The 14,526-nt window shown below is 43.2% G+C and overlaps 1 protein-coding gene across 3 annotated transcripts in view; it reads right to left on the bottom strand.

The window, feature by feature from the left end:
- The window catches only part of KLHL2 (kelch like family member 2), a 146,757-nt gene that overhangs the window by 124,027 nt on the left and 8,204 nt on the right, over positions 1 to 14,526 (bottom strand). For 2 of the 3 annotated variants that reach the window (XM_077279459.1, XM_077279460.1), the window contains exons 2-3: positions 8,987 to 9,109; positions 2,790 to 2,896 (exon numbers count right to left, since the gene is read on the bottom strand). In XM_077279459.1, the coding sequence (XP_077135574.1) occupies positions 2,790 to 2,896; positions 8,987 to 9,109 (230 nt within the window). The remainder of the gene's footprint in view (positions 1 to 2,789; positions 2,897 to 8,986; positions 9,110 to 14,526) is intronic. The other variant, XM_077279461.1, reaches the window with a different exon arrangement.

Genomic DNA, 14,526 nt, shown 5'->3' with positions numbered 1-14,526 from the left:
TATATTACGTGGCCACTGTTATATACTGCATGGCCTGTGTTATATACTACGTCGCCTGTGTTATATACTGCATGGCTGCTATATACTGCGTGGGCTGTTATATACTATTTAGGCTGTGTTATATACTGCGTGGCCACTGTTATATATTGCGTGGCCTGTATTAACGCATCGGGTATTCTACAATATGTATGTATATAGCAGCCACATAGTATATAGCACAGGCCACGTAGTATTTGTCTGCTATATTTCTGAACTAATCTCCCACTATCTTCCCTCACGTAATCTTCGTTCATCCCAAGACCTCCTACTCTCCTCCACACTTATTCGTTCCTCACACAATCGCCTCCAAGATTTCTCCAGAATATCCCCCATCCTCTGGAATTCCATGCCTCAACACGTCCGACTATCCACCACCCTCGGATCCTTCAGACGGAACCTGAAAACTCATCTCTTCAGGAAAGCCTACAATAACAGAGCCGCTGCCTCACCACCGCCAGAGCCGCCGCCGCCTCACCCCTACCTTCTGTCTCTTCCCCACTATCCCATAGAATGCAAGTCCGCAAGGACAGGGTCCTCTCCCCTCTGTACCAGTGTGTCACTGTAAACCTGTTTACTGTAAATGATATCTATAACCCTGTATGTAACCCCTTTCTCATGTACAGCACCATGGAATTAATGGTGCTATATAAATAAATAATAATAATAATAATAATAATAATAATATATACTACATGGCTCCTATATACTACGTGGCCTGTGCTATATACTATGTGGCTGCTATATACATACATACATATTCTAGAATACCTGATGCGTTAGAATCGGGCCACCATCTAGTATACAATATACAGTACCTCCAGGGCGTCCTTGCCGAGGCTCACTCACACATGGCGGTCCCATACAAGCAAGATATTGCAGGGCAGACTGTGGCAATGAACTGGGCTGTGTAAGGGACACCTTGTGGTGGTCTTGGTGATCCAGAACGCTCCTCATTTCTAATTAGATGAATACTATACATGTAGTGCTAGTTATAGAGGATTAAATTGAGAGTCATTTACCAGATAAAAGTAACAAACACAGAATTTCGTTAATTGCACTCTTCCTTTTGAAGATTACTACACTTTGATTTCCGAGTCGGCACCAGACACATTCCTCTAATTTGCTAGAAAGGGAAATGAATATTCATTCTCGTTAGATCCCACATCATAGGCAGTATCCCAGGACCGGGTGAGAAATAGGAGAAGGATGCGGGAAAGAAGCAGGTCACCAGAGTTCCAATGAACGTCATGCTGATAGATTAAATTACACAGCCATTAACATCCTTATAGTCAATGCACACGAAGCTCCTGATAATGTCATGTGTTAGGGCATTCCAGCAGTAGCCTGGGGCTCGGGTATAACCCAGCCATGTTATCGCTTTACTGTGCAGGGTCCGCTTCTATTCACGTGACGCATCAGCCAGAGCAAAGGCGAGTAGGGGGCCACAGCTGCGATGTCATGGCAAGACTCATTCAGTATCTGACTCCACGTACTGGGACATTTCTGACCACAGTTCACATCCACCTTAGCACTAATGGGACACGTTGTGGCCCCGCACTAATGAGTCATGACTTGCAATAGTAATTACAGCTCTCCCTCTCCTCCAATAAAACGGGAAGTGCTTTTACACAAGGTCACAAATGCATCAGACCTTATTCCCACCAAGGTAACAGAAGGATTAGGGTAGCTGGCCATCTGCACACCGGGCAGATGCCCATTATTTCCTGTGGGCATCCCAGCTATGACCACAGTGTAACCTCACTGGCTGCCAAGTGTGTATTTTCAATGCAAATTTCCCCTTTGCAATGCATATCTGCAATGTCCTGTGTGTACATAACTGTTGGCAGAAAATGATTGTTTAGGATTAGAAAAGCATGAATATTTTCCTGAGAGCGCCACACCTGTCTATAGGCTGCATCTGGTATTGCAGCTAAGCGCCACTGAGGTGGATGGGGCAAGCTGCAATACTGCACAGTACCTGTATACAGGTGTGGAGCTGATTTTTGGTTACTGGGAATTCAAGAATAAACTGGCCAGCTTATCGAGTCAGGTATTAAACCGTTATCGTCCGAATCATAGTAGTGGTTTTATGGTCCTTCGTAGAACTTCCCAGGATGCAGGATGTTTCTTTTATGTATTATGCAAGTTAAAAGAGGATTTCTAAAACAAAAAACCAACACAAATCTGGACCAATAATAATCTGAGGTCCAGCATCAAATTCTCTCATTGATCAGCAGATACTATAGGGGCACTGCAACCATAGCCCTTTATTTAAATGCCCGACTATGTAACATGCACAGATCAGCTCCAGCACAGCTAGCAGCTCGGAACAGGGCACATGGAAAGAGGCAGATGTAGGGAAAAAAAAAAAAAAAAAAAAATCAGTAGTTTAGCAAAGTACAAGGTGTAACTACGACCATACAAAAAAAAAAGTGCTCTGACAATAAATAGTGAAGGACAACCATTCTATGAGCAGCACAATAAAATCAAGGCTATAAGATATAGAACACAGGAGACTGGGTAAGTGGTGTCCAGATTCTTCCACCTAATTCCTGTGAAGGCTGACTGGGCGTCTAGAGAAAGAAAACACTGAAGCCACTCCTGGACAGGCACAGGAAGCCGGTCATAAAGGGAAAGAAATGGAATCCTATTTTAGATAGAAAAGCTAATCACCAGTAGGAAGCTACTAATGCAATAACGGAGGTCGATCCTCTAACACACCACTCAGAAGAAGAGAGAATGGGAAGTACCTGTAAACATAGCATGGAAGTACGGACTGCACGCGGCCAGAACCACCTTGTGAGCGGCTATCTCCACATCTTCCGCTACAATCGTCACATCACATAGCAGGTTCTGACTGTGAAGAATAAGAACAGGGAACAGTAATAAATACCACATCAATATAGTTCATGCACAGCTACATATGATACATATTAAAAGAGAGCCACCAACATGGCGGTGTAGAAAAGACATGGATGGTGACCAAACTGCCAAGAACAAGCAGCTCTGTAATGATTACACAGAGGCAGATGGGCCAGGACCGTCAATCACAGAGAAGAAATATGGCATGAAAGGGTGTTTACAAGCCACAGAAATATGAACTGCAGTTTGGCCACGCATTCCTCAGAACACGAGCAGCCCACAGCCACACAGTGTATGGCCACTCAGGATGGAGTCACACATAATGATCATGCAACATTTTGGGCCAAAACAAGGAGTGGGTCCAGAACAAATGTATAAAGGCTAATATATTGGTATCGCTGCTGAGCTTGGCTCCAAAAACGGAGAAACTGTATCCACCCTAAGGGCATGTACCCCCAGCAGCTAAAAGTAACGACCCGGCCATTCTTCAGTAATCTTCCACTCAGAAGACGTCTGTACTTTACAATACAAGGCAATCAGAAGGCTCAAGAGACACCAGGATGTCTTTATGAGTTTTCATTTCAGATACAGCTAGGGATTTCTTTATTGTTTAATGAAGTTAAAAAATAAAAGCACTGGAAAAAGTAAAAGAGTCCCAAGGAAAAAAAAAAGTAAAGTCATCAGGACAAAAAACACTGACAATTCCTGAAGAGTCTCCCGTTTGGAAAACTCGGCAGGTTTGCCTAAATTTACCCTTAGAGCATCACACGCACTTTTCGTTCTTTTTTCTTATGTAGATTTTACTGGATATAAACCTCACCAAAACAACGACAAATTGCATATGTGGAATTTCTGGATGAAAAATTCATATAAAAAATGCTTGAAAAAAGGCTGTTTGTGGGTGCCTTTTATTAGTGAGGTTTTTGTTTATGGGACCTTTTATGCTTCAACAGTCAAATTTGGGACTTTTTTTTGTTTAAGCACAAAAGCCTCAAGAATTCCCATTTTGCATGTGCAAAAAAAGGGGGAAAAAAAAAAAAAAAAAACCCACCATGTGCAGTTTAGGTTTTTTTTCCCCTCACAGAAATCGTGTTAAGGGTCCCTTTCCACTTGCGAGATAAAAAACGGTCCGTAATCTGGACCGAAAAAACGGATGGAACGTATGCGATTTTCATGCGAGTGTCATGCGAGTACAATGCGATTTTTAATCGCATCATCCGTTTTTTATAATCGCATCATCCGTATGACATCCGTATTACTGTCCGATTTGTACGTACCGGTGTCCTTTGAAAAGCCGGCAATTCAGCGCGGTGTACAGTAAAATCACACTGACAGGTTAGAATAGAGTTGATATATACACATAGAATAGGTATATATACATATATATATGTCAGTGAGACACCTATATATCTAGATTTATATTTAATGCAGCGCTAGATAGCTTAAAAGCCGCTAATTCAATTGCCGGCTTTTAATTTCTCCTTCACAAACCCGACATGATATGAGACATGGTTTACATACAGTAAACCATCTCATATCCCCTTTTTTTTTTGCATATTCCACACTACTAATGTTAGTAGTGTGTACGTGCAAAATTTGGGTGCTGTAGCTATTAAATTTAAGGGTTAACTCGCGGAAAAAATTGGCGTGGGCTCCCGCGCAATTTTCTCCGCCAGAGCGGTAAAGCCAGTGACTGAGGGCAGATATTAATAGCCAGGAGAGGGTCCATGGTTATTGGCCCCCCCGTGGCTACAAACAACTGCCCCCAGCCACCCCAGAAAAGGCACATCTGGAAGATGCGCCTATTCTGGCACTTGGCCACTCTCTTCCCACTCCCTGTAGCGGTGGGATATGGGGTAATGAAGGGTTAATGCCACCTTGCTATTGTAAGGTGACATTAAGCCAGATTAATAATGGAGAGGCGTCAATTATGTCACCTATCCATTATTAATCCAATTGTAGGAAAGGGTTAAAAAACACACACACACACACATGATTTAAAAGTATTTTAATGAAAAAAACACAGCGGTTGTTGTAATAATTTATTGTACTCTCAGTCCATCAGGAACACCCTCGCTTGGAAAAATAATAAACGCACAAGATACATACCTTCTGCTGTCAGATCAGGTCCCACGAAGTAATCCATCTGAAGGGGTTAACTAATATTACAGGCAGAGCTGCGATAATCCACTCGCTCGTGCCTGTAATCCCCGGGTGCTGAAAGGAAAGCAGGATCTGTACTTACATTCAGTTGCGGTGATGCGCCCCTGCTGGATGTTCTCATGAACTGCAGCCTGGGAACTTTTTCCCACGCTACAGGTCATATGAGGACATCCACCAGGGGGCGCATCACCGCGACTGAAGGAAATGTAGGTCAATGACCTACATTTCCTTCAGTCGCGGTGATGCGCCCCCTGGTGGATGTCCTCATATGACCTGTAGCGTGGGAAAAAGTTCCCAGTCTGCAGTTCATGAGAACATCCAGCAGGGGCGCATCACCGCAACTGAATGTAAGTACAGATCACTGCTTTCCTTTCAGCACCCGGGGATTACAGGCAGAGCGAGTGGATTATCGCAGCTCTGCCTGTAATATTAGTTAACCCCTTCAGATGGATTACTTCGTGGGACCTGATCTGACAGCAGAAGGTATGTATCTTGTGCGTTTATTATTTTTCCAAGCGAGGGTGTTCCTGATGGACTGAGAGTACAATAAATTATTACAACAACCGCTGTGTTTTTTTCATTAAAATACTTTTAAATCATGTGTGTGTGTGTTTTTTAACCCTTTCCTACAATTGGATTAATAATGGATAGGTGTCATAATTGACGCCTCTCCATTATTAATCTGGCTTAATGTCACCTTACAATAGCAAGGTGGCATTAACCCTTCATTACCCCATATCCCACCGCTACAGGGAGTGGGAAGAGAGTGGCCAAGTGCCAGAATAGGCGCATCTTCCAGATGTGCCTTTTCTGGGGTGGCTGGGGGCAGTTGTTTTTAGCCACGGGGGGGCCAATAACCATGGACCCTCTCCTGGCTATTAATATCTGCCCTCAGTCACTGGCTTTACCATTCTGGCGGAGAAAATTGCGCGGGAGCCCACGCCAATTTTTTCCGCCATTTAACCCTTTATTTCAGCAGCTACAGCGCTGAAATTTTGCACATACACACTACTAACATTAGTAGTGTGGAATATGCAAAAAAAAAGGGGATATGAGATGGTTTACTGTATGTAATCATGTCTCATATCCTGTCGGGTTTGTGCAGGAGAAATGAGAAGCCGGCAATTGAATTAGCGGCTTTAATGCTATCTAGTGCTGCATTAAATATAAATATACATATATAGGTGTCTCACTGACATATATATATGTATATAGACACATTCTATGTGTATATATCTAGTCTATTCTAACCTGTCAGTGTGATTTTACTGTACACCGCGCTGAATTACCGGCTTTTCAAAGGACACCGGTGCGTAAAAATCGGACAGAACTCGCATGGTGCGAGTGCTGTGCGATTTTTTTCTCGCACCCATTGACTTGCATTGGCGAGTCTCGTCCGAGAATCGCAGCAATACGCAGCATGCTGCGATTTTTTTCTCAGCCGATCCAGATTTTTCTCAGTCCGATTTCGGCTGAGAAAAAAATCGCAAATCAAAAGACACCTATTAACTAACATTGGTCCGAGTGCAATCCGATTTTTTATCGGATTGCACGCGTCCGTTTTCCTCGCAAGTGGAAAGGGACCCTTAAGCAGATTTTCATGTGGCTTTTGGGTTCTGTGTAAATATACTATTTCTGCTCTTTTTACCCCTCCACTACATGGCGATTAAATGTTTTCATTATTTCCCCCCCTTCTTACAGGAGCCATAACATGTGAGCTGCTGCTGGGGCTACAGAGGTTAGTGAAGGAGCCACATTTCAGTGGATTCTAGCCTGAAGAAGAGCACAGTTTGAAACCTTCCTCAGGGTGCGTGCCGTAGTTACATGTGCGCAATCATTTATAGACTATAAATTTAATCCGAAACGCGCGTCGGGGTCAGCTGTGGATGGTGCGGTGGCTGGTGTGCACATCTTGGTATGTTTTTAGTCATATGTTTCCCTATGCTATCCATTATGGCTATCTATGATGGAATTTTCTGTTTACATACATGATTGATGTGCTGTCCACTGCTCTCATTGGGCACTTTCGTGCCGCATTGCTGCATGTTCTCCTATGTTCCCCCTAAATCTGTCTAACATTTTATTATAATAAAGTATTTTTGATATTTTGGACTATAAAAACTGTTGTCGGTGCTTTTGGTGTTCTCTCTCTATATTGAGCCTATATTGTTTTGCATATAGTAAACCATCCATTTATGTGATATTTCTTGAAAACGAGTACATTGTCATCTATTACCAATACACACATATTCTTCAAGTGTGGCAGGGAAAGCACTACTTACATGACACATTTTTGATGCTGCAAAAATGCTGAAAGAATTGATGTTACAATGATGTGTCTTAGCAAAGGCTCAGCAGGGATCAAAAATAAGCAAAGATTCCGTATGCATATATGCAGCAAATATGCCACATGTGAACATACTAATGAACAGGTTTATTACTGCAGAAATCTACTTTTCCTGCCTCATTTATGTACCGTTCAGGTCTACTGCAGATTAAATGTTAATAACTGTGTTACTGTCTGGGAATACATTTGGGCCACACACAGACTTTCAGTTCCGACAATTAAAGATGGCGAATTTCCCAATATTCTCTGCATTTGATAATTTCTAGAAATCTACATACACTTTCCCCTGACATCACCTCTAATGAGGTACACATATAGATTTGTGAAGAGAGGCATTTTAATTCCTGTGAGCAGAGATCTGCACTGCAATCACACCCAGACATCAGCCTCCAAACAGGATAATTACATTAGGAACCAAAATCAAAGAGAGGGGTGTGTGTGAGAGCAAGCGGCTGAACTCCGCGTCAACATGACCGCTCTTGTAATAAGATGGCATTAATTAGAGGAAATTACCCTCAGTAATATTATGACATTTTAAAGCTCCATTACAAGGTATGATTTCCATATTCTCAGTAATGCGCTCATCATCACCTTCTTCAGCAGTGATTAACCATACATCTTTATGGCTTCCTTTACATTTCGCCCATACTCGGCTGGTATTCTGACTTCTTACACTAGGTTTGTACCTGAACCTCAAATATACAAGTTAGTTCCTAGTCCCGTCCTGCTTCACAAATAGCCTGGAAGGACACAAAAAGGGTCAACGTTGCTTTCCTGGGAGGATGTGACCTGGAAAAAAGTCAGGACCCAGCTGGTCATGGAAAATGTACATTGACGACCAAAGGATGTCCCCTCCTGTGTCATTTCCAACTGCACTTTCACTCCCCGTGTTAAACTCCCCAAATGAACATACTATCTGGCCTCTCAACCGTCATCGCATGGGTCTTGGCAGCAAAGGCTAAGCAAACAGCTGCGGGCTGATATTGCTAGGCTGGGAAGGTCCATAGATATTGGCCCCTTTCCAACCTAATAAGACCAGCCCTCAGCTGCCCCAGAAATAGCGCATTCATTAAATGCGTCAATTCTGACGCTTAGCCTGAGCTCTTCTATATTGCCTTGGGGTGTTGACAATCGGGGAAATTAGCTGCTGACATTAGCTCCACAAACTATCGCTGACATCAAGCCCTGGGGTTAGTAATGGGGGGGGGGGGTCTGTCCCCAACAAATTCTCTCTTTTACCCATTTGTTGAAAAAAAAAAAAAAAAAAAAAGAAATCCGTACTGGTCTGCCATAATCCAAACAAATGGAGCTCCCACGACAATCACAGCCTTCTTTGTGCAGTGTACGGGGCTCAGTTCACACTTGGCATTTTCTATGACATTTTAGAAATCTCATGCACACAGCTTTTTTTTTTGTCAACAGTATTTTGTGCTTTCCATGTGTTTGTGCATAATAGGGCAGGTCACTTCTTTCAGCGTTCTTCACTCATTAACAGTAATGGATGGTGAAAAAAAAAACGCAGAAAATCTGCAGCAAAAAACGCAGGTATCAGGTGTCTAGAAGCAAAAACAATACCTGCGAAGCTCATTCATAACCTTGAAAGCCTTCCTGGTGTGCCGCGGGTTCATAGTCACTGGACAGAACTTCTCCGTGTTCTCCTTCACTTCCACAGGCTTCTGCTGGCATATCTTACCGTTCCTGGGCACAAAACACATGAGATATTACCTTATTACAGTAATAAAATGCATGGATCTATTGTTAGGCTCTGTTGATATTATTGTGAAATGTCTATGTTGAGAATCCCGTTACATTGCCTTATATCAAAAACATTCAATTAACACCAATGGCTATAAGGGGGCATGTTTAGTTTCTCTCATCCTGCGCTATTCTGCAGAGAACTTCACAAAATCAGCAACAGAGCCTCCAATGCAGATGTGAACACAGCCTCCAATGCAGATGTGAACACAGCCTCCAATGCAGATGTGAACACAGCCTCCAATGCAGATGTGAACACAGCCTCCAATGCAGATGTGAACACAGCCTCCAATGCAGATGTGAACACAGCCTCCAATGCAGATGTGAACACAGCCTCCAATGCAGATGTGAACACAGCCTCCAATGCAGATGTGAACACAGCCTCCAATGCAGATGTGAACACAGCCTCCAATGCAGATGTGAACACAGCCTCCAATGCAGATGTGAACACAGCCTCCAATGCAGATGTGAACACAGCCTCCAATGCAGATGTGAACACAGCCTCCAATGCAGATGTGAACACAGCCTCCAATGCAGATGTGAACACAGCCTCCAATGCAGATGTGAACACAGCCTCCAATGCAGATGTGAACACAGCCTCCAATGCAGATGTGAACACAGCCTCCAATGCAGATGTGAACACAGCCTCCAATGCAGATGTGAACACAGCCTCCAATGCAGATGTGAACACAGCCTCCAATGCAGATGTGAACACAGCCTCCAATGCAGATGTGAACACAGCCTCCAATGCAGATGTGAACACAGCCTCCAATGCAGATGTGAACACAGCCTCCAATGCAGATGTGAACACAGCCTCCAATGCAGATGTGAACACAGCCTCCAATGCAGATGTGAACACAGCCTCCAATGCAGATGTGAACACAGCCTCCAATGCAGATGTGAACACAGCCTCCAATGCAGATGTGAACACAGCCTCCAATGCAGATGTGAACACAGCCTCCAATGCAGATGTGAACACAGCCTCCAATGCAGATGTGAACACAGCCTCCAATGCAGATGTGAACACAGCCTCCAATGCAGATGTGAACACAGCCTCCAATGCAGATGTGAACACAGCCTCCAATGCAGATGTGAACACAGCCTCCAATGCAGATGTGAACACAGCCTCCAATGCAGATGTGAACACAGCCTAAACAGTGACCACAGATTTATAGTCGGTCTGCTAGGTTTCCTCCATTGTATGGAAACTATACCCTTGTACACACCTCAGAGAACAGATCTTCACAATAAGCAGATGTTCACAGATCTATTCTTAGACTACACATAAGTGCTTGTGAGAAATTTTGAAAAATAGGGAAAAAAAGTGATACATGATGATCCACAGTCCAATCTGCAGGCTGCTGTGGTGTTTCAGAAGGAAAAAAAAAAAAACAACAACAAAAACACAGTTTAATAGCCACCTAAGCACTCTATAAGGGCATGTAGGTGATATGAAGCTAAATAAAACGATACCTTGATATCAGTGATTCGATGTCTTATTCCAGATATACATCTTTCTCTTATATGTAAATGAGCTGTTCCAGGCTATGGGCCGGACACTGATCTGCATGACAATCTGCCTCCAGAGATTATTATAATGAAAAGGGGCCATTACCAGTGTGATGTGTCATGGCCGCTCTCCTGATCTCACTGCAGAGCTATGTGTGATTATACCCGACACATCTGCAGCTTCCATCTCACAGGCAGACAGGGAAGTAATACAGCAGAGCTGTGAGAGCTGCAGCAAATGTGTTTGTAAGGAGACAAGGTTCAGTTCTCCAGTTCTGGGTTAGTTACATGTCTCACACTGGTAATGCTCCCTTTCATTTATAATAATCTCTGGAGACCGAATCTCAAGCAAATCAGTGTCTGACCAACAGCCCTGAACAGCTCATTCACATGTAAGAAACATGTAAATTTCTTTAATAAGACATCAGATATCAAGGTATCATGTTATTCAGCTTTCTATTATCTACATGCCCATACAGACAGCTTAGGAGGGTTGACTGTACTGACAGATTTCCTTTAACCCCTTCACTACATGCGTCGTACATGTACGGCACATGTCGGGTCTACCCCTTTGATGTGGGCTCAGGCGCTGAGCCCATATCTTTTCCGGCACATGTCAGCTGATTTTATCCACCCGCGGCTGTTAACCTGTTAAATGGCACTGTTAATCTCTGACAGCTGCAATAACATGATTGAGCTGGAAGTGTGTCACTAATTCTCGCCCATCGGCGCATGTGCAAGATGACCACGGGTCACCAATGGGTTGGAATGACAACTCAGGGTCTGCAGCAGACCCCTGTGTTTGTCATAGCTGGAGCGCTACCCAGTGGTTGGCGTTCAGAGCAAGTGAGCATTTCTGCACTGAAGCCCTACCCTTTATAGCACAAGCGATGATCGCAGCGTCTAGTCTCCCATGGAGATTATTGAAGCAGGTACAATAAATATATATATATATATATATATATATATATATATATATATATATATATATATATATATATATATATATATATATTTTTTTTTTTTTTTTCAAAATATATAAACTAAAAAAGATAAAACATACACCTACTTGGTATCGCCACGTTCAGAATCACCCAATCCATCGATACATAAAAATAATTAATTCGAATGGTAAATGACATAACGAGAAAAAAGTCAAAACACCAGAATTATGCCTTTTTTGTCGCTGCAGCATTGCAATAAAATGCAACAAAGGCGATCAAAACATTGTATCCATATCAAAATGGTATCAATAAAAACGTCAGCTCGGCAGGCAAAAAATAAGCCCTCACAACCTCAGATCACAAAAAATGTAATGGGAGACGTTAACGGGTATCAAAAAATGATGCGATTTTTATTTTAACTAATTTTAGATTTTTTTTTCACCACTTAAAAAAGAACCTATACATGTTAGGTATCCACGAACTCTTAATGACCTGGAGAATCATAATGGCAGGTCAGTTTTAGCATTTGGTGAAAAAAAAAAAAAAAAACACACTTGTGGAATTGCACTTTTTTTTGCAATTTCACTGCACTTGGATTTTGTTTCCCATTTTCCAGTACACTATTTGGTAAAACCAATGGGGTTGTTCAAAAGTACAATTCGTCTCATAGAAAAAAAACAAGCCCCCACATGGCCATATTGACAGAAAAAAAAAAAGTTATGGCTCTGGAAAGAGCGACAAAAACAGAAAATGGCATGGGATGAAGGGGTTAAGCCGAAAATAAGAGCAGGCTGTCCTCTATCTTGGCGGAGAAAGAAAGGAAAACCTTTTTCCAAGATCTCGTTTTGGCAGAAAATCTAAGAACAGAAAACAATCCACATGAGGATGTAAACAGTTCCTGCATGTTGGTGGAGAGGCTCGCTGATGGAATTTTAGGCTTCCATAAAAACACACCTATAGGCCATATCCATACTGTAAATTTACATATGTAGTAAAGAGAAAAATCACTTGTGTTTCCAAAGAGGACTGAACATATCCGGGACATTTATTGCAGCTATCTGGCCTATCTGATGTTCCGGCCATCTCTTCTACCTCCTACATCACTAGGAGTCACTCATTAACACGCTGACTGTTCTCGAACCACTTGACTGATCACCTGACAAACAAGCCACTAAAACCTGCGCTACGTGAAGTAGGGACCTGAGCAACCCACCCGAACCTATGGAGGCTGGCAGGATCTCCGCACCCACCCTCCAACATCACCAGGTTCTTCAATGGATCCTTCACTGTCCCCACATTAAGCAATGAACATCAAAAGAGACCTTGCCCTTACGTTTTGAGGGGCGCACCATCACTTGGTGGTCAGACAATTTATCCGCACATCTAGATTTCCATGATCTGGTGGATCCACCCCATGTAATCACCCATCTGCCATCTTTTCAAGACCAATAGCAAATAGTTGTGCAAGCGAAACAAAAAATAAAAAAGCCGCAAGTGAAAAATATGATCTTCTTCAAAGAGCCATAACTTTTTTTATGTCGATTTATGGGCGTATTTTTTTTATTTTATTTTTTTTTTTTAAGAGTTTTAGTTTTTAACGCCACTATTCATTTTTCATATCCATTTCAGCCATTTTTCTGGGTTTTGCTGGAGTTTAATCTTTCCAGGTCATTTTTATGGCCACACCAAACTTGCAGCAATTTTGTTTCTTCCATTTAACCACTTAGTGACCGCCAATACATCTTTTTACTGACCTGAGATACAAGAGAATTGCATCCCCTGAGTGAAAATGCAGCAGCTGTCAGCTGACTCCCTCTTTAACCCCATCAGCGCCCTGAGATCATGATTATGTGGTGCTGATGGTTGGCATTTCAATTCACGGCCATATGACCGTTCTTCCACCTATAGGGGTCTGTTCAGAAGTTAGCAACATTTAGGTGATAAAAATAACATTTTACTTTCCTTTCATGTCACTTAGCATGAATTCCTAAAAAGCACAAAAAGGTTAAAGGGAACCTGTCGGCAGGATTGTGCATGGTAACCTACATACAGTGTCAGGTCGGCTCCGTTATACTGATTGCAATGTTACCTTGGGTGATGAAATCCGTCTTGTGGTTGTTTAATCTGTATTTGCAGTTTTCACTTAATGATATGCTCGTGCCCCGGGTGGTCTGTGGGTTGGGCTGTAGGGGGCTTTACGTGGTACTCTGCTTAGATATTCATCTGTATGGCTTATAACCAGTCACTGATCTGCCCCCTATTTTACACACTGAATATAATGTTTTTGTTGTTTTTTAAATTCACATTCATCAGACGCTTGCGCTGTAGCATGATATGGGGGATAATAAGCATTTTTCGACTATACTTTTTCCCAAAAAATTTTTGAAGGAAAATAGGGGGTGCGTCTTATAGTGCGAATGCAGGCTTACCGGGGCGTTGCGGCAGATGTGTGGCAATGCTGCGGCGGTGGGGAGTGCACCTGAGCAGGGTCCCTTCTTCAGGATGCTGGCGGCAGAAACGTGGCGGCACCGCAGCCCAGTGTCCACGGTGAGCAGAGTGCATCACCAGTATCCCTGCGGCCATCTTTCTGAAGGCGTGGACAGCCAGAGGCTTCACGATAATAGCCACCAAGATCTCAATCTGCGCACGCGCGGCCTCCAGCGGGCATTTTCTTGAAGCCTCCGGCGGCCCACAGCTTCTGGAGGATGGCCGGAGGGAAATCGGTGACGCACACGGCTCTGCTCACCGGGCCGTGGCGTCGCCACATTTCTGCCGCCGGCATCCTGAAGGGAACCTGCTCTATGATCCGCAGCATCGCACCCCGAGACTGCAGCATTGCCCCACTTCTGCCACCACAGACTTCCTGAGGAAGGGACCCTGCCTTCTGTGACCCCGCTGTACCACCGC

This window comes from Ranitomeya variabilis, chromosome 1 (assembly GCF_051348905.1).
Source record: "Ranitomeya variabilis isolate aRanVar5 chromosome 1, aRanVar5.hap1, whole genome shotgun sequence".
NCBI classification, from domain to species: Eukaryota; Metazoa; Chordata; class Amphibia; order Anura; family Dendrobatidae; genus Ranitomeya; species Ranitomeya variabilis.
Note: the sequence above shows the minus strand (reverse complement) of the source record. Positions and strands in the feature narration are given on the sequence as shown.